The following is a 25,631-nucleotide window of genomic DNA, read 5'->3' on the forward strand; positions in this document are numbered from 1 at the left end:
TTGTAAAAGTATTGAGCAAAGTACAACCTGCCGAGCTGGTTTTGATTTTCAACACTACAATGTTCAATCTGCAACCGACGTCTTGTCTTTAGTCTTTCAGAGACATCGGTGGCATCGTATGCCAAGTGGTTTTGCTCGCTAAAGTTATTTAACGTGTTTCTGAAGTGTACACAGTTTCTAAATTATTGTGATCCGCGAGAGGGGAAATATCTTAAGAAATTGCTTAAGCAGAGGTAGATTTATGTGCATTATCGTATTGCATGTGAGATGTGCCAAAAAATATATACATATGCATATATATATATATATATATATTTAAAAACCAAAAATTCATGGCTGAAAGCCCGGAAAATTTTCGTATAAACGAAAAGCTTCATTTATGCACATTTTACACGGCTTAATATTTTCACTTTTGTTCATTTTTTTATGTGCATACTGCAGTATATAATACAACGTCTACACATGTGCACATATGTATCTATATGTATAGATAAGTGCACTTAAAGACAGTGCCTGACTTTAAGAAATACTACTTGCATATGTGCACAATTCGCGAGTACATGGGCAAGCATGTATTTCTCTGTATTACATTCAATAGAAAGGTGTAACTATGTGTGCATGTACATATATCTGCATATGTATGAACTTGTTATTTATTGAAATTAAGCTTTCAGTCGTATTTCGATAATAGTCGATATGTACGTTTTTGTATATTATGTGCCATACAAAATGAAAAGTTCAAGAAAGTAAATATAAATCATAGAAACTGCGAGTAAATATACGTTTGTTTATACATGTAAGTATGTATGCATGTACGTAAATGTACCCGCTTACTAAGGGACGGTCCAAAGTCTTTCCGAGACAACAACTAAACCTCTTTCGTACGTGAAGATCATTCTCTGAAGTGAATTACCGAACACACTTGCCCGCACATACAATTCAATGTAGTATGTGCCTGTAAGCCAATTTAAAAATATCTACATTTGTATATCGCATAAGTTGTGTTGAAATGCTTCTTGATCACCTTGGAATTTGATTGCACACCACTTTTGTTCGCTTTTGGCTTTCTTCTGTGTCGCTTCTTTATTCATAACTTTTTATGAGTATACATACATAAATGGTTATGCATATGCATGTATGCATGTATATGTAGCTTTACTGATATTGTCACTTTTTTGCTTTGTGCGTTATCGTAAAAGATATTGAGCTGAAACAAAACGTACTCAGTTGGGAATTATAAACTTGAGTCACAACCTCGAAGGAAACGTGATTAGGATACAAATCGTGTTATATCAGCCACATAATGCAACAAATACAATAAAAATTCCTTTAAAGCCACAAAAATCAACTTGCGAATAAACGGATGAATATTTTTATTATGTATGGCTATGAGTAGATTTTAAAATATTCAAAATTATTTGCTTGATGAACGCGAATTTGTGACCCCGGTCAAGGTGGTCAATACGCATACATATTCATTAGACATAGCACCTTGTACTGATGTTTTCATGTTTTTATGTTTCTACTGATTCTTATTTCAACATATATCACATACATGCATATTCTCGTACATACATATACATTTGTGTGTGCTTTTATTGTGCTTATATCGTTAGTTTGTTATTAGCTTATTTTTGTAAATTAAAAATTCATGCTTGCTCGTGGATACGAGTTAAATTTTTAGCTCTAAATTTTCCTACTAGGCTTTTAGCTCGCATTTATTTATTTTTAACTGAGAAAAATTGTTTTAGGATTACTAACATGCATACTTACATAATTAATGGATGATCTTTGAGCAAAAAAACCACCTGTAACTAATGATAATGTGGGGCAAGTGACCCTGACATAAAAGGTCGAGATTCTCGCTCTAATTTTTATTTTATTTGTACTTATATAGTAAATTGTGGGGTCCGTTTCGTGGCGGAATGTTACCCGGAAGCTCATAAGATTTGTTAAGTGCTGCAATACATGAATGGGGTTGTCTCTATGATAGAGTGAATCAAAATGGTATTGGATGGTTTAGATTCGTGTAAATCATCACGTAATCTTGAATTTTACATTTCGAAATATTTGTGTTTATTTGCTGGCATAAAATAAATACCATCCGCTTTTCACCTTCTTATGAACGCTGATACGTTTTTTCTTTGAAGTCTGGAGCGCAAAATTTCATTAAGCTTGGAACACATAAATTAATTTGAAGGCAAAACTTTCCATTGATACTTGTAAAGGGATATTTTAAATTTATAAATCTTTTAAAAGTAGATGGCATCTCTTTGTTCAAGCTAGAGATCGAAACTAAGAGTTATTTTTAAAATTTCAATTCAAAAGGCAGTCGGAAAAAATTTTTCTATTTAAAATTTGTAGCTTCGTGATACTTATTTTTTTTTATTTCCTAGACAATAAATTTAATACAAAAAAATAAATGAATATAACGTTACAATTTATTTGTCGTTCTTAGTCGGAACATAACGCGAAGACTAACGCATTTCATCAATAACGATTTTGTGCAATTTCTCGAATACAAGGCCAGCTACCAGTTTGTTTACACTCAGCTTGTACCGTGCTTATCCATGAACTTTTGGGTCGTCCTCTCTTGCGTAAACCTTGGGGGTTCCACTCCAGGCCATTTTAGCGATGCCATTATTTTTCTTTCTAACGCCATTTCCGGCGTTTAATCTCGACATTAGCAAGTTCTGGTTCAGGTTGTCATTCATTATAACTCTGGGTAGGAAATTCGGAAAGTTCGTCGACGACATTTGTTTACAAAATTTTGCATACTCTGGCAAATTTTGTTAGTAACTTTCCAGGTTTCACAACCATACAAGACGACTGATTTTACATTTACACTCGTACTACAAAATTATAGTTTCGTACCTCTACTAATATTTCGTGAAGCCCAAATTTTGTTCAAATTATAAAAAATTATAAAAATTGAGCAAAATTTGTGATGCTTATTAGACAAGGAATATTACTCTCATTTGATTTGATTTTTTTATTTTTTCCAACAAAGTCAGCAATTACCGTTATTTTGAGACCGATATTTTTTTAACAAAAAGAAATCATTTAAATTTTGACTTTTATGTTTAAAAAATTATATTTGACTGAAAATTAAAAGTCAGATTTTAACTTAAATATTTGATCGAAAAAATAAAAGTCAGATTCTAACTTAAATGTTTGACTGAGAAAATAAAAGTCAAATTTTAGTAACAACATTCTTACCATTATCATAAATTACTAGTCTGGAATATAGGGCCAGTGTGAACTTCTTCCATTCGGGTATGTTTTGCGCAAATCTTTTAATTTCATTCTATCGAAGGCACATGGCGCAAGTTTTTGAATTCAGTAGGCGTCTCCAGGTGTTCGCTGACAATTGCATCCCTCCCCTTGTTATGTCGGCAACATTTTGATGCTTTCTTCTATATTTTGCTAATAGCCGTTTTTGCATATTTGATTTTTTCTATCGGGTAGAAAATGTTGCACTTTAGCCCGGTTAGTGCGCATAACTTCCAGAAAAGCACGCGAAATCTTATGGATATGCAAAAATTTTACAGCCCTGACGCAGAGCAGAATAAACTAGAAAAAGAAACGCTATAAAACACTAGAATCCTTTCTGCCGCCTACGATAACAAATCGACTTATTTCCATTTTTTTGCTTACTTGAAATATCTTTTAACAGACGACTTCGCTGACAAAGGCTTTTTGTTGGAATCTGAATTTATCGATTGTTAGGCCAAAGGCCCTTTCCTCATTGCCAGAACGCTCATAAGTGCTATACAAGTACTTGTAGAAGTTGTCTTGTGTCGTGTCTTTCTTTTTTCTTTTCTATCGTGGCGTTGACAAAAATGAACAACCTGTAGAATAAAATCAGCTTGATGAAGATTGCGGCGATGTGATCCGTCACAGACGTGAGCGGCACAAAATCTATCTACGATTATGAAAGCCCCACATTAAATTGCGCTGTTATACTTAGTTTTATAAAAAGCTTTAGTTAATTTTTTCAATTAGCATCAATCGCATTGCCAACCCAACAACTAGATAAACAGAAGACAAATTAAGCCCGACGTTTTTGAAGTTCAAATTGTTGTTATTTCTTAATAAATAAATATATATATATATATATACATATACATATATATGTGCATTTAATACTATATATTATGACGAAAATCGTATATGTAAAGGCTGTCAATTTTTATTTCTAGGAAGCTGCAATGCAGGGCCGAAAGCACAAATTTTGCACAAAACTTTACAGTACTTATCTGCGGAAATGGTGTAAGTATCGGCATTCCTTAAAATAAGTTTTTATGTTTCCGCTTTAACATATTTATTATATAATAACTAACAAATTTGTAGTAATATTTATGATAGAAACGAATAATCTTTGTATATCAGTGCTGCGAACACCCATAAAGAGTATGCCCATCATTGAAGTGGGAATAGACACTGAGATGCCTAGCCGAAGGAAGCACACTGTAAGGAAGGAAACAAGAGGCATAGTTTTTAACACACTTTTATTAGGTCGGGTTGTATGTATGTATGTATGAATGTAGCTATGTATGTAACGGAATCTTTAAGCTTAATTTACGCGCAAGCTGCGCACTCTTCTAAAAATCTGATCGACTTGAAATTTTGCCCACCTATCAAGGACCGATGACAATGCAATAATTTGATAAAAGTTTTCCACTATCCTTATTAGGATTGCCAGGATTAATATTTTCTTTTTTTCACTGTGGGCAAAAAGTAAGGGGAATTTGGTTGTAAAATGAAAAATCTTTATTTATTCTTGTAAATCAGTTTCTCAGGCTCCCTCCACGAAATAAGTTCTTCATCCCGATTACTTCTTTATCACGGCCGATAACTGCATAGCTTTAGACTCACAGTCGATAAGAAAGGAATTAAATATAACACGAATATATCGAATCATTTATTCACTGACTGCAATGATAACAATAATTTTCATTCATAATAAAAAAAAATAGTTTAAAGAAACTAAAAAACACGATTTTTTGCTAATTGAACTAAAAAGTAGAAAATAAATTTTAATGACAAAGAGACCTATAATGAAGTAATAGCAAATCGAACGATCAGTCATAGTCAACTACCTCAGAACAAAATTATAACAAAAATTAAGATACAAATAGAATAATTAACACACTTTTATTAGCTCGGGTTGTATGTATGAATGAATGTAACGGAATCTTTGAGCTTAACTTTCACTGGCTTCTAAAAATCTGATCGACTCGGAACACACAACATAGATGACTAGATGGGAAACTCTTTTTCTCGTGACAGCGCTGAAAAATGTGCATTTTTTATAACATTTGCCAATATTGCCACACCGGTAGAAACATGAATTGGATATTTTTTTAAACAAAAATTGGGAATGGTGGTGTGGACCATTGAGGTTAGTATTTAGTGTGCGGTTGTGTAATAGTATATTACTCGTAAACTCCTACATATACTAAAAATAAAAAATAGTTAAAAAAAAATACCAGTCTAACGGTTAGACGCGATAGAAGTGAAACCTTCCGTAAAACAAACTGAGAGAGAATGAGACGAAAACAGCATTAGGGGCGGGATAATTATAGCTTCATTATAATATTGATATAAAGTTCATATTTTATTTTCTTCATTTTATTATTATTCATCCTCAATGTTTTCAATTTCAACAAATGATACGAGTGGCTTATGATAGCTAAAATATGATACAAATGCTTTGGTTTCGATGTTGTCAACATATCTTTGAAATACCGCGTCAATTGTTGTTTTTGATCGTGTTGTCGATTCAGTGCGATTGTTACACATTTTTAAATTGAATGTTGTATTGAGAAAGTCAATTGAAGAACCGCTGTGTCCAATGCAAAATTTACGTTGAAATCACCTCTTAAAATCATTGGAACTTTATCGTATCCGCGATACTTCTGGTGTATACTTTATTAAATTTTCGTGAATGAATTCCGTGATGCTATTTATTGATTTTGGTTCTCCGTCACCTTTGGAAAATGTGTAAACAGTAAGCAAACTTTATTCAAATATTTTCCCTCATTTTTGCATCAGTAAAATTAAACAAACGCCGTAGCCGAATGGGTTGGTGCGTGACTACTATTCAGAATTCACAGAGAGAACGTCAGTTCGAATCTCGGTGAAAACACCAAAATTAAGAAAAACATTTTTCTAATAGCGCTCACCCCTCAGCAGGCAATGGCAAAACACCGAGTGTATTTCTGCCATGAAAAAAAGCTCCTCATAAACATATCATAAAAAAAAAAATAACTGTATAAAAAAATTTTTTTTCTTGTGATTCGAACCAAGGATTTTGGATCGGAAGCTCACATTGCTAGTCGCTCGGCTACCGCGCCATGCTGTCGGCGCTGGCCTAAAAGTTATTTAGTTCGTCGCTACGTTTATATCAACATATAATATAACGCTTCGTAGCTAAATAACTTTTAGGCCAGCGCCGACAGCATGGCGCGGTAGCCGAGCGGCTAGCAATGTGAGCTTCCGATCCAAAATCCTTGGTTCGAATCACAAGAGAAAATAAAAGTTATTTAGTTCGTCGCTACGTTTATATCAACATATAATATAACGCTTCGTAGCCAAGAGGGTCGCTATTTCCGTTTCACTTTTTCTCAAATCACTCCCAACGATTCTAAAGAAGTTTTCACTTCAAAAACTAAAAAACACGCTTTTTTGCTAATCGAACTAAAAAGTAAAAAATAAAAAATAGTTTAAAAAAACCAAAAAAACACGCTTTTATTGCTAATCGAACTAAAAAGTAGAAAATAAATTTTAATGACAAAGGGACCTATAATGAAGTAATAGCAAATCGAAGGATCAGTCATAGTCAACTACCTCAGAACAAAATTATAACAAAAATTAAGATACAAATAGAGTAATTCAAATTAGAGTTAAAAGCGTGGGATTCTTGATATAGTAAATATTACAATCATTCTATTGGCAACTACCTATGTACAGAGGGTTATGAAAGTGAAGCAAAATGCAAAATGTTTTTTGGTTTTTTTAAACTATTTTTTATTTTTCAATCTGTTGTTCATTCTGCGTGGCAAAGCAAAATTCTGGGTTTTACAGACAAAGATCAATCATCACATTAAGTACAGTTGATTTCCTTTATTACGCGCAAGCTGCGCACTGTTCGTCTTTGTTCAACATTTATCTGTGTCGGACTAAGAGTAATACAACGCACGAACAAATTATAAGACCAAGATGATTCTGATGATATCTACTAATGCCATTATAAAATCTCATATGGAAATTATTCGGCACTTATTGCTGGTATTTTACTAACAGACAAATTCTTGTTCTGTGCGAAACGAAATAATTATAAAACCAAAAGCGCTTGCTTTAAATTTAAAGGCGTACAATGCAAGTTATTACGAAATTTATTATATAAAAAGTGTTTTTGATAGCTTCATCGCGTTCTCATATTTATGTGCTTGTTTTGGTTTAGAAACAAAAAATATGCCACGCGGAAATCTCTATTTGAATTGGAGCAGGGACACATTTTTGTATGGACAGAGAGTTTAAAATGCGAGTGATTGCTTCAAAATTACAATAAAAAAGGCAAAACTGGGATTTTCTATTACTTCCATTTGAAAGAAAAGTTCGAATGTACCAAAAGAAGTGATAGAAAACCAAAACTAGAAATGCTAGAGATTTTCGGGAAATCAAACGTTTAGCTATAAATAAATCAAATAGGCTGCTGAAATTCAATTCATTCTTAATTTGGAAGTTACCACCAGTCATGTGCAAAGAATTTTGCAAGTATATTCCCGCCTCGAATATGTAAAACGGGTACCTAAACTTAAGCTAGCCATACGACACAAGCAGGCCAGATTGACATTTGCAGAAAAGTACCAATTTTGGGAGGATTAATGGGAAAGAAAAATTTTTTCCTATGTAAAAAAATACAATCTGGACGGATCAGATGATTCCCAAACGCATTGGTATGATAAACGGAAGAGAAATGAGGAGAAAATGGCGCTTGATTTCGGAGGGGATTCTGTCATGGTTTGAGTCAAAGACAAAACGCCTATATGTTTCTTCTAGACGAAGTACTTATTACTTTTTTGATGATATTTTCGATGAGGACTGGATTTTCCAACATGACAACGCAGTCGTTCATGCTTCCAAAGCAACAAAAGAGTTTTTGGCAACGAAAAGAATACCAATTTTCGAATGGCCAGCCTGCAGTCCTGACCTCAACCCAATCGAAAATGTATGCGATATATTTGTCAATCGGTTGCAAAAATGGAAGACAAATCGATAGCGCTAAAAGCCTTAGAAGTGCGACCAATGTCGAATGGTCAAAAATTGATCAAAATATTATAAACAACTTAATCAAATCGATGCTTCGACGACTTCAACCAGTTGTCAAAAGAGGATCCCACACAAATGACTACGCTCCAAATTATAAACTAACCCGAAGAATTCTATTTCTTAGTTAAAATATAATTACGTTGGTCTTATACTTTTTTCGTTCTGTAGATTTTACATTTCTTAATAATTAATTTAAGTTTCGTGAAGTGTGCACTTATTTCTGGATATTTTTAAAACATTTATCGTTAAAAGTTTAAATATTAAAAACATAAATTGTTAGGCATAAACTGATAAAAAAATATAAGAAATATAGTAGGTCTTATATATATTTCGTGTGGTGTATGTGTATCAAGTTTCTTCTAAATACATTAATATTTGCTCGCGTTATGTCGACAGATGAACGACAGTTATGACTAGAGCGATTTCTCTCGTAATTCTTGGCCTTTTTGTATATATGTATGTCCAAATTCCTCTACGTTGTTACATTCAACTGTTATATGAACAAAATCAAAACACTCTTCTGCACACTAGAGCTCGCCTGTGTACGAAGTTATGTAGTTAAGTTTTGTGTTTTCGTTTTGTATTTTATATTCTTACTTAAGTATATTTAATTCAAATTATCGTTTATTTCATATTTATATTGTTGCAATAACATGTTAGCTATATATATTTTTTCCTTTTGTTTTTTTAGGGATTACGATAGCTATTGCAATATGCTTCCTTATTCTTGGAATTTTGGTCACTTGTGAATTCACTGCGTTAGTAAATTTAATTATTAACTACCAAGTTGCACTTCGACCAGGCAGTCAAACTTTTGGTTGGTGGGCTAAACCTCCAGTGGAACCTAAAATTCAAGTTTATGTGTATAATGTCACAAATGCAAACGAATTTTTGAACAATGCATCTAAGCCAATTCTGGATGAAGTGGGTCCATATGTTTACACGTAAGTTATTTGAAAGAATTAATAATACTAGGTTGTTCAATAAGTTTAGCGGCTCGCTAACTACTACTTGCTACTAGTCTAAGTTCTTTTTTTGTTATGTTTGTTATGAACGGATGCGAAGTTTCATTACAATCTGTCAACTCATTCTTTGTTTATAAGCCATTTACTACCGAGGTATTCCAGTACGTTCTACAATGCAAAAAATCAAATGTCGGGCAGTGATAGAATAGATAGAATAGAATAGATATTTTTGGAAGGTTTAAAAGTAGAAGAAAACTAAGAACGAATGTTCAAAGAATTTTTCACCATTAATTAGTACAGTAGAAAAAATAATGGGTTGCTGAATTTAAACGTGGTTGCACAAGCCCTGAAGTCAATCCACGACAAGGACGTCCAAAAATAGCAACAATAACAGAAATTGTAGGAAAAGAGTCGAGTGACTGAAAGAAATTTAGCAGAAGCCCTAGGCATCTCATTGGGCAGTGTAAGCAATATTTTCACTGAAAACTGAAATAAAGGATGCCAGGAAAGAGCAGCAAAATGTTAGGGTTTGGAAATAAACGAAGCCAAAACTAAAGCGCTAGTTTTAACTACATCGGGATCTGTCAGACACGATGTGGGTCAAATACTAAAAATCGATGACTATTGGAAGTAGTGAAGGAATTTAAATACCTTGGAGTAATCATTAATCATGATAACAAAACTTTTGCAGAAATCGGCTATCCTTATGGCCAACCGCTGCTATTTTTCGCTGTGTCAATACCTAAAGAGACGCCTCCTAGGCAGAAAAACAAAGATTTCACTGTATCGCTCAATTATTATTTCCATCTTGCTATATGGCAGTGAAACGTGGACATACGGATAAACAGATTAATTTTCGAGAGGAGAGTTCTGCGAAAATTTTTTGGCGTGATATGTGATAAAGGCGAGTGGCGCAAACGGTACAATCATGAACTAAAAACTATATGCGCACCCATCTGTGATAACCACAATCATGATCAACAGATTCAGATGGACAGGTCACATATTGCGTGCTAATACGGATTACGGGCTGTCCGCCGCTTAGATGGATTGACGGTGTAGAAGAAGACGCCTATTGGGATTTCGGGCATGGGGGACACAGGCACGAAACCGAGACAATTAGAGGCATATGCTACAGCAGGCGAAGATCTGACCAGGGTTATCCAGTCAACTATGATGATGATGAAAGGTTTAAGAAAGCCGGGAACAAAAACACATTCGAACGCAACTTTCTCAGAAACATTTAGTGCATTTTCGAAAGGACAAAGTGGATTTTGTACGTCGCTTCACCACTATGGATTAGTCTTGAGTCCATCAACATGATCCTAAATCAAAACAAGAGGCTAAGGAGTGGTGTGAACCTGCTTCTTCGAGTTCGTATCCAGAAATAACCCAAGAATTTGTTAGCATCAGTTTTTGTGATGCGAAAGAAATTTTGTTTGTGGATTACTTGCGAACTGGTAAAACAATCAATTTTATTGTAACCTTTTAGAACAGCTGAAGAAAAAAATTCGTGAAAAAAGACTAAGTTTGCAAAAGAAACAAAATATTTTTCATCAGGATAATGCACTGTGACACAAGGTCATTTTGAAAATGGTCAACAAAATAACAAAATCCATGAATTAAAGTTCGAATTGTCAGAGCATCCACCGTATTCATCAGATTTGGCCACTAGCGACTTTTATCTGTTTCCAGACGTTAGAAAAATCATGCGTGGAGAGAGTTTTTATCAAATGATCATCAGAACAGCTGTAAGCGTAACGTATTTGCTGCCCTTCCAGATTCTCACTTCAGAGATGGAATTTATAAATTAGAATCTCGTTGGAATAAGTATATAAATGTGCAGGGAAACTGTTCAGAATAATAAAGTGTATTTCAAACCATAAGTGTGTATTTTTCTTATCGAACCGCAAAATTTATTGAACAACTTAGTATGTAGTAGATTTATGTACAATATTATATTTAAGGAAAAATTCCTCAATAACATTTTGCTCAAATTTTATTAATTTTTTTATATTAATCTATTTGTAATCGTACCATCGTCAACAGTTTTACGACACTAAATCTATTATGCGGTCTTTCAAATTGTTCTACAAGGTGACGCAAAATTAATCAGAAGATATCAACTTTTTACAAATGGCGTCGTACGTGAATTATATTTTACATTTGTGAACTAGACATCCGCAGTATACAAAAAGTCAAGCAATGGAGCGCGTAATAGCCTAGTGGCGTTAATCGTTCACTCAAAATTATTGTTTTTCATTTAGTAAAAGTGTTATTAAAAACAAAATTTTATGATTAATTTTGCGCCACCTTGTACATGCGATAAATATATGTGTGTAAATATGTATGTATTTTTGTAGATGTAAATTTGTAAAAATTGTTTCTCTTTTCACAGAGAGTCGTGGGAAAAGGTCAACATTGTGGAAAACGAAAATGGTACATTAAGTTATAACTTGAGAAAGATTTACACATTCCGTGAGGAATTATCAGTAGGAATGGAAGACGATGTGGTAATCGTTCCCAATATTCCAATGCTGAGTGCAACATCTCAAAGTAAACACGCTGCACGGTAAGTTTTTAGTTTTGAAAAATAAGTTTGACCTTTATTTTAAGTGAAATACAAAGAGTTTTCGCCGCATTCATTTCACTCTACGCTCACTCACTTGTCGACTATTAAACTAGAAATAATTAAATACTATATGTACGCACCCTTAGTTCAATCGTTATATTTATAGTAGTTCATTCCCCAGAATTTCTATTGATATTCATGAACAAATATATTTTCATTTTATTTAATTAATGTTTCGATCCTAACACAACAAGGGTAAGCCTTATAATTATATATTATTATATTAATTATATATATACAAGTATATATATATATGTATATATATATATAATTGGCACGTACACCCTTTTTGGGTGTTTGGCCGAGCTTCTCCTTCTATTTGTGTCGTGCGTTTTGATGTTGTTCCACAAATGGACGGACCTACAGTTTCAAGCCAACTCCGTACGACATATATTTTTTATGAGGATCTTTTTCGTGGCAGAAATACACTCGAAGGTTTTCCATTGCCTGTCAAGGGGCGACCGCTATTAGAAAAAACCTTTTTCTTCATTTTGGTGTTTCTGCGAGATTCGAACCTACGCCACCGTAGCCGAATAGGTTGGTGGGCGTGATGTTAGATTTTAAGTTCGCGTCGAAATGAGTTCATGCTACTTATAGATACTAAATTTTGGGTAAGGGCATTCCAAAATCGAGGCACCAAGAATTGTCTTTCTGAGGTTAGTGTTTTGTATCTAGCAGCGAGATGTTTAGAGTTTCTTACTGATTTCGTGACAGTTATTTTGAGGGCGAGTTATCCAGGGTACTTTCGAGTAGTAGATTTTGTGCAAAAGTAAGAGGGATCTAAACTGGAAAAGCTTCTCAAAGGACATGGAGTAGATCACGTTAGAAAGATGAGAAACGTGGTATTTTGCCTTGATCCCGAACACATAACGAGTAATAAAGGGGTTTTCAGTAAGAGCGCTTCAACTTTTGAACTTTTTTGAATAAAACACAAACGGTTTGACTTTTTTAACTAATTTTTTTTTTTATTATCGAGTTTGAACATATACATTTAAGTATGAAATTCGATTTCTTTTGCATGACCACCGCGTGCACGTTTTACGAAGTCCAATCGTTGAACCCAATTTTCGACCACTCTTTTGCATAAATCGGCCGAAATTCCAGCAATTTCGGGTTCAATATTGGCTCTGAGCTCACAAATCGTCGCCGGCTTGTTACTGTAGAACAATGACTTCACATAACCCCAAAACGTGACGGCTTGTTAAATGGACCGTAAAATGGCCGTAATGCTCTTAAAGTAGCAGCAACAGAACGATTATTTTCATAAAAAATTTGCACGATTTGCAATCGTTGCTCAAGTGTGTAGCGTTCCATGATGAAATGTATACTAATGAAGTTTACAAATGACAAGCGAAAAATAAAAAATATTGCGTCTTTCGCCCTCCCTATCGGAAAAAAGTTGAAGTGCACCTATTGAATAACCCTATATTATTAAACAATACATTAAACTTGTGTTTACACGCATAACCACAATTTACAATTTAAAATTAAACAACCATCCATTAACGATGGCATAACATATGTTTTGATAATTAGAATACTAATGCGTAGAGGAATAAGGGGTTGCATAGTCCAGAGCGCGCAACGCCTTACGCACAACTTACGAGTACTTACGACTAAATTAACAAGCACATAAGGCTTCTTAGGATTAAGCGGCAGTACCTGTCGGATGTCCATTTGTATAAATTTTGGTTGATTTTAAGAACACGGTCATTTACTTGTATATCATTGAGTTTGCAAGATCTATAAGTCTGGGCATCATTTCCATATAAGTGAGAATGTATTTCAGTAAGAATTGCTGGTGGGTTGTTGATGCAACGAGAACCAAGAATATATTCTTGCGGAACTCTCCTGTGCGATTCTAAAACAGATGATGTCAGTGGCCCCCCCAGACCTTCCTTGTGACCTATTTTTTTAGAAAAGTAGTAAGTAACTGTATAGAAGTAGAGGAAACCCCAAGAACTTTGCCGAGTTTTGGCAATAAGATACTCTGGTGAACTGCATCGCATGCCTTTATGTGTTCATGTAGGGTAAGGAATGTGACGCTTTCCTCTTCAATGGACTCACGACTATCTTCGTAGTTAGAAGCGTAGTTATACAATTTTTTCCTTTTCGAAAACCTGATTGCCGTTTGTGTAACAGGGAGTTCTTAGAAAGAAAAGCGGCTTATGTTGTAAGTAAACACACATTTTATTTGTAACTCTGCCGCAAGAGTAACAACATGTCAATCGTTGCTTGACATATTGTAGAAAAGTAAAGCTGCAAATCTTCTTTAGTTGCTCACTCTAACATTTGAACTTCTACGAAAATGTCATCGATCTGATTATTTATACATTTTAATATTATATCCATATTGAAGCAATAAAATTATTGCCTTGCAATTGTGGAACCAGCAAATTAGTCCACTTTTTAAGGGCTATGGTCTCTAGCTGCTGGTACCTTAGCTTTAAATTTACTTTTATAACTTATTCATACAAAAAAATGATAATAATAATAGCCCACCATTTTATACAATATTTTATATTTCAGATTTTTGCGACTAGCAATGGCCAGCATAATGGATATTTTAAAAATAAAACCTTTTGTGCAAGTCTCGGTTGGACAATTATTATGGGGTTACGAGGACCCGCTTCTCAAATTAGCTAAAGATGTTGTACCAAAAGAGCAAAAGCTACCATATGAAGAATTTGGTTTAATGTATGGCAAAAATGGAACATCTGCGGTAAGTACATAATTTTATGAGAAGTTATTCTTTCGCAAAGCCCATTCGGATACGGCAATGGTAGTTTAGTTACGTATGTATATTATATTCGGTTGGGGAATAAGTTCGTAGCGTTTTTACGGAAAACTTTTATTTAAACAAAAAACAATAATTATATCAATAAGTTAATCAATTATATATTTATCTTTGCTTTTTACAATCTCTTCCCACCTTTCGACCAATTTGTTGATGAGTGTCCGTCAAAAATCGCCTGGTCTGGTGCCAAAGAAGTTGTTGAGCCAGTTTTTAAGGACCTATTTGTTACCGAAGGTAACGTCCTTCATATGGTTTGACAGGGAGCGGAAAATATTGCAATCGATTGGTGCAAGGTCTGGGGAATACTGCGGATGCTAAAGGACCTCTCATTCGAGCTCTTGGAGGGCGGCTTTGCGACTTGTGTAACATGGGACCTGACGTTGTCGTGAAGGGGTATAGTTTGACCATTTCGATCAGGGGTTTTCAGTGTAATAGCCTCATTCACGCGGTGTAGCTGGGCAATGTAGAGCTCCTTGTTGCCCGTGACATTCTTTTCGAGTATTTCCCAATACACCATGCCCTCCAAGTCCCACCAAACACATGTTGTGATCTTCTTTGGATGAAGATCCAGTATGACTCTCGGCTTTGACATATCTCCTGGAGCCACCCACTCCTTTTTTTGCTTCATAATGATATATAAGTGCCATTCAAAGGTCTCATCTTCTGTGATGATTCGGTACGAAAAGCGCTGTTTATGACCGGGTGTTGCTGGATGGCGAAAATGTTGAGTTTTGCCTTCCATTTCAAAGCCTCAAAACTAATAAAAAATTAAACAACTCAACATACAATTAACATAGCTTTGTAGAGCAGAAAGACTTCTATCGAATGAATGCTTACCCTTTACCAAACAGCAATGAACTTATTCCCCAACCCAATATTAAGTATATAATAGGACCTGTGAACCATTGCTCGGGCTTGGCCGATCATCTCCTCCTATTTATAGTGGGCTTCATAATGTTTTCCCAAAAAGAGCCTAACGTTCTATGCCGCCGCCGAACGACAGATGGGTTTTCATGGCAGAAAAAGCTTTTTCTATCATTTGGTATTTCACGACCGGAGTTTCGAACGCAGGTACTGCCGAGTGGTAGTCGCGCACGTACCTATTTGGCTACGGTGGCTGACTTGTAATTTAATTAGAAGCATAAACTTATTAAATAATTAGGTTAATAAGTTTTTAATTTTATTCGCAAGCAAATTAAATGCAATCATGTAGATTTTATTGCGAATAATAATTAATTATTCGATAAACCAAATGGAAGTGACTAATCGAAGTCTTCCACGACATTAAGCCGAACCAGTAAGCACCAGTGCGCCAGGCCAAATTCCGTAACTTGACTTAAGTATTTCAATTATCTCTGAAATTGAGAAAGTCATGTTTAGTAATTTCTAAGATATTCGATTGTGAAAATCGCTTATTTGTCTTCACACTCATCTGAACTATGATGCACTTCCATACCAAATGAAAACTGTACATTTTTACATTTTTACGGAGCTTCCCACGCAAATATTTCAGGGCTGAATAGACCAATTTAATAGTATCGGACAAATGCACTCGTCAAGGACTCTCAAAAGCACTCTCAAAGGGCTTATGAAATGGTACATTTAAAGCGTTCATACTCCAAACATGATAAATGTACTAACACATCGCCTTATGAACCACCTCTACGAGCATAAACGTCCCAGGAGTCTCCCAAAACGTAACAGAACTTTCCACATTGAAAAAATAGAATAACGAATAAAAATTAACTCAGCAAATGGGGAAGTCCATTCACAAAATCGACAGATGATGGTTTCAGCGAGGCAAATATTGCTTTTGTGGTATCTCAGGCTACAGTGGCCCGTAAAGTAACCAGATGAAGGTCTTAAATGTACTCTGCTGAGTGAAAGTAGCTATTCAGAAATTCCTCTGTCCGGCGTTAGGAATTGTACCTGACCAATAGATTCTCGCTAGTGTTCAACGAGTTTCTTCTCCTCCCTACTCCTGAGAAATTCACTAATATAGACCTTTGTAAGTCCCCAGAAAGGCATACGACCTATTAGAGTCATGTTTGCCTATTTTTTAGATAAATGGTCCGCTATTTAATTTTCCTCATATCCCCCTTATCCAGGAGCCCGACATATCCATTATTACCTATCCATTAGTGCGATAGTTGATATCATTCCCGGGCACTACCTAATGGGAACCGATGGAAATCGTGTCTAGTCTCTTACAATTTGGATGTCTGGCAAACTTAGAATCCAAAGCCTTTCACAATATTTCATATATTATTGGAGGGATGAAATGAGTCCAACCAAGCGCCATCACAATGGATGGCCTGGAGATCAATGTTGATCCATTAGTATGCCCCTCTATATGCAGAGTGGCAGCCGTCGTAAACTAACCTGGTTAATAGTCTCATTTTACTTTATGAGATAAATTTTAAGCGTATTGCAAAAAGTTAGCACTGGTAAAACCAATTGAAATGCAGCGTATTCACTGCTGGAACGGACAAAGGTCACAACAGCAATGTATGCGTCATTACCAATCGGCTGGTTTGTGGCCAATCAAAAAGAGGGCTCTCGTTCATAAGAAAGCTTTCATTGCGGCATCTCTCCACGTTTTATACCGACCTAAAGCATCCGTGTTCACTTGAAGCCGTGTTTCGTACCAGTTTTAATTATACGAGTAATTAAACTGTAATTTTATAGTTAACATATCTACACCTCTACAAGAAAACAAAATTATAATAATTAGTCTATAAATTAGAATATTATAGCACAAGTCGACAACAACTAGTATATATATATAATATAGATATCAAGGCACATTCACAAGGGTGATTTTGACATTTCTGTATTTTGCACTGCATGTTCGCATATAATTATAATATATATATAATTAAATATATATTATAATTAAAAATCTTAATTTTTTAATTTTAATTTCAAATTTTGAGCTACGTGACTGATTTTAAATAAGAAAATGAAAAGGAATTACGAACGATGTGCTGTATATGGTAAGGGCCGTACAAAGTGCCTAATTGTCAAGTCAGCGGTAACGGCGGACGAATAGCAGCGATGTTTCATTAGGAGACTATTCGTATAAAAAAAATAGAAGTAGTTATTTATAAATTTAATGGAAAGAAAATCTCGCGTTGTAAAAAAATAATAAATAAAATAATAAATAAAATTGTTTCAGTTAAGTTCTGAAAGAATAAAAACATGTTTTTATAAATTTGGAACTCAGTATTTAAATAACAAATTGAATGCTCAAAAACATTCTTCTTCTTAATTGGTGCGTAAGAAAAATTTACGCGTTTTTGGCCGAGTTTAACAAAGCGCGCCACTCATTTCTTTCTCGTGCTAAACGACGCCAGTTGGACACACCAAGTGAAGCCAAGTCCTTGTCCACCTGATCTTTCCAACGAAGAGGAGGCCTTCCTCTTCCTCTGCTACGACTAGCTGATACCGCGTCGAATACTTTCAGAGCCGGAGCGTCTGTATCCATTCGAACGAAATGAAGCCGCTAGATCTTCATTCACTGCAGTACGTCTATGTCGCGAAATTTTTCGAATCGTAGCTCTTTTTGAAGCTTAATTATCTTTAAAAATAACATACATATGCAAATATAATTTTATATCTGTAATTACAACGTAGTCACTTTTCCTTTCAGGATCGCGTAACAATATTCACTGGAGTAGATGACATTACACAGTACGGAATAATCGATAAATACAACGGAAGATCATTTTTGCCTCACTGGTTAAGTGATGACTGCAACAGATTAAACGGCACAGATGGGTCGATATTCCCGCCACATATTGACACAAATCGGGTTCTGTACATATATGACAAAGATCTGTGCAGACTTTTGCCGCTTGTCTATGAAAAGGAAGTTGAAGCCAAAAAGAATGTAATTGGCTATAGGTTCACGCCACCACAAAATGTATTTTCTGACGTTGAAAGTAACCCGGAAAATATGTGTTTCTGCCCAGCAGGCCCACCTTCTTGTTCACCAAATGGATTGTTCAATGTCTCACTTTGCCAATACGGTAAAAATAATTAAAATATTTGTGTTTGTATATATGTATGTATATATATTTTAATGCATTTAAATATGTGTTTTAGATTCCCCAATTATGCTAAGTTTTCCTCACTTTTATTTGGGAGATGAAAGTTTACTAACTGCAGTGGAAGGCATTACTCCACCCGAGAAGGAAAAACATGGATTTTTTATAGATGTTCATCCTGTAAGTTTAATTAAATATGATACATCATTAAAGTACCTACCATCAAACAAAAATTTAGCAGGGACAAAAATAACTGTTATTTAACATTTCAGAGCTAAAAAATTTGTCAAAATTTTGGCATATAAAAAAATTGTCTCATAAAAGTGTCTCTAATAAGTGTTAGTGAATAAAGTTTTTACGTGTCTATAAGTCATTTTCCAACTCTTATTTTTTACGCAGCCTGATAAGTGTTATGCGGAAGATTTTTTTTTTTTGTGGTATTATTGATTTGTAACAGTTACAAAAATGTTATTTTTAGAATTTCAAATCATACATATAGTATGTATGTGTGAGACAAATGCCACATCGATTCAGAACTTTGAATTTCTTCTGAAAATATTTCCTGTTCATATTTCTCCTAACACAAGAACTAAATGTTGAAAAATAACACAATAAAAATAAATTAACGAAGTGAAATTCCTCGTCCGCTGAAAAAATCCACATAATTCTTTTTCTATCAAGTAGTTTTTGTAATATCACCAAATAAAAGATTTTGGATTAAAGGAAACAGAGCCATTTTGAAAATGAAAATTTGAAATTAAAAGAATATTTAAGCAGTCCATCGCACATGAAGAAGGTGGTAGCAGTAGAGCAGTTGATCTGATTTTTTTATAACTTTATATGTTCTCTAAATAATCAAACTCTGCTTAACTTTTACTTTGTTGTTGTCTAGAGAAATAGAAAAGAAACAACAAAATGCACACCAGTGACAAATTTGACATTTCGAATTTGATATTAGGATTGTTCATGTAAAAATTATCCAGTAACTTGCCAGTAACTTAATTTCCGAGAATTCTCTCTCGAAGAGAAAAATATCAAAAAAAGTACATGAGCGCAGTAACAATTCGCAAGTTGTACGAATATGTTAATGCATGTATGTACTCGTATATATATTGTCAAATTCGTTAATAACCAAGAAGTAAAAGCATAAAACACGAAAGACACCTTCAACGTTTTCGATTTGTATTTCGGAAACTGCATTAACGGAGACTGGTGAAGTACATACCACTATATCATTGGTTGATTCCGATTCGAATATATGACTTCAAATAAAATTTATAAACTTTATCTAAAATATATTTATTTACATTCTCCACTTTAATAACCTTTTTTATTCAAATTTAGAACTTTGACTCAATTCGCAAGTTTTAATTCCTGTTTAGTTTTAATTTGCGATCAGCCGCTTTTTTCACTTGCAAACTCTTAGAAGTAAAACTGTGTACAATAAAAAATTGCAACTTCCCCTGCAAATGAAAAGTAATTTTGGGTTGTTAAATAACGCATGCAACTATTTGAGAGTGAGAAAAAAGTATGAAATTAAAGCAATAAGGTTTATATGAACACTTTTGGAATCAATTTTCTTTGCGTTGTAGCAGTTTTACCATAATATTTTTCCGCTAGATGTAGCTTCTCTTTTTTTGCGTTTAGTCACAAAAATTTTCACTTTCTCTGGAACGTATATTAGTGTTTTTAAATCCTGTATATGTTTCTTACACGCTTAAATTCAACTCTCTTGTAAAAAATGTAAAAATGTTTAACCTATTGATATTGCTTAATATTTACTACAAAAAACCATCGAAAAATTCGGTGTGCAAAGCCAATCAGATCCGATACAAATAAATTTCATTATTAGAACTTAAAATTATAAAACTGAAATTATTACCAATATTTTTTAACAATTCAGAAAACAAAATTATCCTACTCTACAAGAAGTACCTGAGGCAACAATGTGATAATATTCATCCTTAGGCCAATCATATGCTTCTGATTTTTATGGAACCTGTTTCTTTGGGGTTCTGCTCACTTTTCGAACCGAAAGCATTATCACCAACCTCTCACAGTATCTCAAAAAGCAAATCCGAAGTGAAATCACCCGACCCTAAAATAATGAATTTCCAAACTAATAAATATATGTATACGAGTATATGTATGTTAGATATTGTCCCATATATGAAGGTTTCATGGCAGAAATGTGTTACACTTGGGGGTTTGTCATTGCCTGCCCAGGGGCACAAACTATTTTTATGATTATACATTTCACACAAAGGTGATATACTTCAGCAAGACTCATATGGATATATAAATACTAGTATGTTGATATGTTTCTAGCTGGATTATAATAATATTTTTTTTATGTGTAAGAAGCTTTGAAATTTGTTTAAAGAGGCGGCTTCAGGTATTCATAAGCATCTGTATAAAGCTCATGTCACTACCTTTTTAATATTTTTCCATCTAAACAAAAGTTAATTTTCACTTTTTACTTCTTTGCAGACTTTGGGAACTACTTTGAGGGCCCGTGCTCGAGTTCAGATCAACTTGGCTGTGAGTCAAGTTTTCGATATAAAACAAGTGGCTAATTTCCCAGACATCGTGTTTCCCATATTGTGGTTTGAGGAAGGTATAGAGGGGCTACCGGATGAAATAACCGATTTAATGAGCTTCGCTGAGACTGTGCCGCCGAAAATACGTTTGGGCTTCATAATTGCCCTATTTGTTTTGGGTGCTTCACTTCTCTTGCTTTCTCTATTTTGTTTAATAAGAAGTTCGCATAGACAAAGTACGCTGCATTTAGAAGGTTCCAATTATTTAGCAACGGCACAATTCGATTTAACGAAAAAGAAGGCCAAGGAACCTAAACATTGAAAATACTCTAATCTTGATATGTATATTTACAATATTTAGTAGAAAGTTAGATAAGGAGGCGGGACATGTACTATACCTGAATTATTGCAATTAAGAAAATATACAATACATACATACATACATGCATATGTACATTGTATATGCTTAAGATGCAAACATTTGCGTATAATTTACTTACCTATATAATTAAAGACAGGAATAGGGACAATATTTTTAAATACAATTTTGAGTTACGATCCGTTTTACTATAGAGTATTGTGATGATATACGTACATACATATACCCTTTCTTTTTAGGTCTGCATACACATGTACGCTTGTCGTACTACACATTTTCCAACACTACCTATACTATGCAATATATTATATAATATTTCATACAAACGTTGTAAATAAATAATTATTCTTTTAATTGTCCGAAACCATGGGAAGGAAGCCCAAAAATGCAACATGTAAATTTGAAATTTTTTTATCAATCCTAATTAAGTCTACTGTACTCCAGGGTATTAGAATAGATAAGTGTGTGCTTAAATTGTGACTGTAAAAAAAAAATAAAATATTCAAGACTGAATTATTAAAGTGAAGGAAAGGGTCGCCTCTTTTTTCTCTCTGCACTCGTTTTATTTTGTATGTATGTCAAAGCATATGCATACATACAACTGTACATATATTTTTGTACACTGTCTTAGCAATGCTTTATAGTGAAATGATCAATATCTATATAAATAAGTGTTTTTGTTTTAATTTTTGTAACTTTGTAAATAAATTTAGTTGAATTCGAATATATATTTAACAAATATGTAAAATATGCTGTATCCTGAAAATATTGCTTCAATAATGGACCTTGAACGCCGCAGGTACACATACATGATGCAAAAGCACATTAATATTCCACCATAGTCTCAAGAGTAAATGAGGTAACGGTTTCCACTTAAATACGTAGTGAGAAAATCGAAGTTAAGGGAAAAGTCAACAATTCACAAGATAGAACGCGTCAACGGTTGCCACTTAATTAAACTTAAGTGAAAAAGTTGAAGTTAATGGGAAAGTCAACAATTTTTTTGCTGACGGTGTGTTTTCTTCGATACAAAAAAATTTCTAGTATTCGCTGCGTACAGAAAATGCACAATAGCGCCAACAAAAAAGAAATCCCAAAAATCAACGCGATTTTGAGTTGCTTGAAACTTGCACTTTATTATACCAAAATTCATTTGGTTATAAAACTGCATACCCGAAAATTTTCTTGGGTTTATATCATTTTTGTAGGAGAATGAACTATATAAATAAAAAGAAATAAATTGTTAAAACTTGTCAATAAATCTAGTGCTACAGTTGTTTAATGCAGTGTATTTTACTGGACTTATTTGGAGTAGATTAAAAAAAATAACCATTAAAAGAGTAAAGAGAGTGTATTTGTGTGTATGTGTACCTACTTTTATGCAAAAAAAATTCATTTTATATAGTACCTGTTTAAAGTGTTTTTGAAATATGCACAGTAGTAACTGTACTTAAATATCTGCATATAATTATAAAATCCGTATATCTCAGTAGGAATGAAGAAATCTTCATTCTGAAAAGTATCAAGCAAGAAAATAAAATTTCAATGTAGACTACTTTCAAGAATGCATAAATGCTACTCTCAAAAGCTATGCGTATGTGTACTCACAAACAGGAATATGCATGTATTTACATATGTATGTATACTAAATAAGCTCTTTATTATTGGTACATTTGTATGATTTACTATAAGGAATTGAGGATATCTTAATGTATAATATATCTGTTTATAATAGCAACTCCTTTAATTTTTAATGGTTGTTGTTTTACAAGACATGGATATGTATGCGTATTAGCGTGCCTATTGCACATGGTACCATTTCTCTGCAAATGTATGCACATATGCATCTATGTCTGAATTTTTTTTTTAATAGAGCAAGTAAACAGTTTCTAGTGAATTTATAATGTGGGATTATGTTTTATGTACATACATATTTAACTAGAATAAATGTTGTTTAATTTATTCAAGATTTTGGTTTTACTTTCATACTCGCTTTACATGTCTCATTTCATATGTAAAACACTTCAAACCTCATAAATGCCGTATTGTGATTCCCCCCGAAATGTCAAAAAAATTCACAAGTAAGTATAAGATTAATGATCTTTTTTTTCCTAATAAGCTCTTGTTGTAATATATATATTTACATGTATAATATTATATATTTGAGAGTTCAAGTTTGTGTGTTGTTCTTTTTCATTGCAAATCGTTTTTGTACTAGACAAGTGTTGGTGAGTATTTTTACACCTATTAGAATGCCTTGTATGAGAAAAGAAACTATTGTTGTAGTGAACGACAACGTTTGGCGTCTTATTTGGTTTTGTGCAATTCATTGGCCGTTGACCCCCAGAGATAGGAAACAATTTGATTTGACCGATTTAAATGTCTAATACTCGGTACTGTCAAAATTTCGAAACCTTATTTTTATTTTTAAAAATACTTACTTGAGAAATGCATGTATTCTCTGTCCATCTGAAACTCCCAAAAGAAGAAATGTTGTACACAATATTCTATATTCATTTTCAAGGAATGAATTTTTTTTACAGAAAGTGTGAGTACCAAGTGATCCATTGCTATAAGAAATCCTTTTCACCTTGTTAATGAGAACGATGAACACAAATTATTGCTAAGATCGTATTTTTAAAGTGTTCGTTATCACTGAAAGAAAACTTGTTTGCCTTAAATAAGAGCTGGGGTAAGTCATTAAGTTCACCGATTCTAAATATATAGTGAGTCAAAAACGTATTGGCACATTCGACAAAACAAAGTTTTCGGTGCCATAACTTTTCTTCTAATGAAAGTATAAAAAAATAAAAAACGGTATTTTCTAAATATATATATTTACTAGCAAACCCCGCCCGCTTCGCTGGGCACACTAAAATAGAATAGATATGGTTTAGAACAGAAAAGATATGGTTTTCATATTATTTATTGCTTTATTCTTTATTCCAGCGCTTTGGCATACACAATATTTTTTGTTTTTCTATTTGTTTTTGAGTAAATATATAATGCTGTTGGCTTCCCAACACGTGAACAGCCAACGTATAGTTGACCATGGGTGAATACTGGTTCTTCTAAATTCATCCCGCATATTTCTAAAGTTCGCCCTTGTGATTTATTGATAGTTATTGCAAATGTTAAGCGAATGGGTAGTTGCAAACGCTTGAATTCAAATGGCAATTCAGGTGGAATCATTGGAATTCTCGGTATTAGAACGTCTTCATTTGATGCCCATATTGTACATACACAACCAAAGGTTACCCGGGTCCACGTTTTGACCTATATCTCGAGATCCCAGTCACGGAGCGGCATGAAAAATACTCAGAACTAAAGCATTCACCAACAGCTTCCATTTGATACCCATATTGTACATACACATTCTAGGCTCCACGTTTTGGTCTCTATCTCGAGACCCTAGTCACGGAGCGGCATGAAAAATACTCTGAACTAAAGCATTCACCAACAGCTTCCATCTGATATCCATATTGTACATACACATTCTAGGCTCCACGTTTTGGTCTCTATCTCGAGACCCTAGTCACGGAGCGGCATGAAAAATACTCTGAACTAAAGCATTCATCAACATCTTCCATTTGATACCCATATTGTACATACACATTCTAGGCTCCACGTTTTGGTCTCTATCTCGAGACCCTAGTCACGGAGCGGCGTGAAAAATACTCTGAACTAAAGCATTCACCAACAGCTTCCATCTGATATCCATATTGTACAAACACATTCTAGGCTCCACGTTTTGGTCTCTATCTCGAGACCCTAGTCACGGAGCGGCATGAAAACTACTCTGAACTAAAGCATTCATCAACAGCTTCCATTTGATACCCATATTGTACATACACATTCTAGGCTCCACGTTTTGGTCTCTATCTCGAGACCCTAGTCACGGAGCGGCGTGAAAAATACTCTGAACTAAAGCA

General features: G+C 34.0%; 2 protein-coding genes across 2 annotated transcripts in view; one reads left to right on the forward strand and one right to left on the reverse strand.

The window, feature by feature from the left end:
- Positions 1 to 25,631, reverse strand: part of LOC129244625 (ejaculatory bulb-specific protein 3) — a 60,352-nt gene that overhangs the window by 26,717 nt on the left and 8,004 nt on the right. The gene's annotated exons all lie outside the window — the stretch shown is intronic.
- On the forward strand, positions 45 to 23,666 carry LOC129244623 (scavenger receptor class B member 1). The gene is made up of 8 exons (XM_054882349.1): positions 45 to 233; positions 4,203 to 4,272; positions 9,029 to 9,281; positions 11,701 to 11,874; positions 14,464 to 14,656; positions 18,384 to 18,762; positions 18,839 to 18,960; positions 21,271 to 23,666. Exons 2-8 carry the CDS (start codon positions 4,212 to 4,214, stop codon positions 21,640 to 21,642), a joined length of 1,554 nt encoding a protein of 517 aa, XP_054738324.1. The 5' UTR covers positions 45 to 233; positions 4,203 to 4,211; the 3' UTR covers positions 21,643 to 23,666.

This window comes from Anastrepha obliqua, chromosome 4 (genome assembly GCF_027943255.1).
Source record: "Anastrepha obliqua isolate idAnaObli1 chromosome 4, idAnaObli1_1.0, whole genome shotgun sequence".
Lineage (NCBI taxonomy): Eukaryota > Metazoa > Arthropoda > Insecta > Diptera > Tephritidae > Anastrepha > Anastrepha obliqua.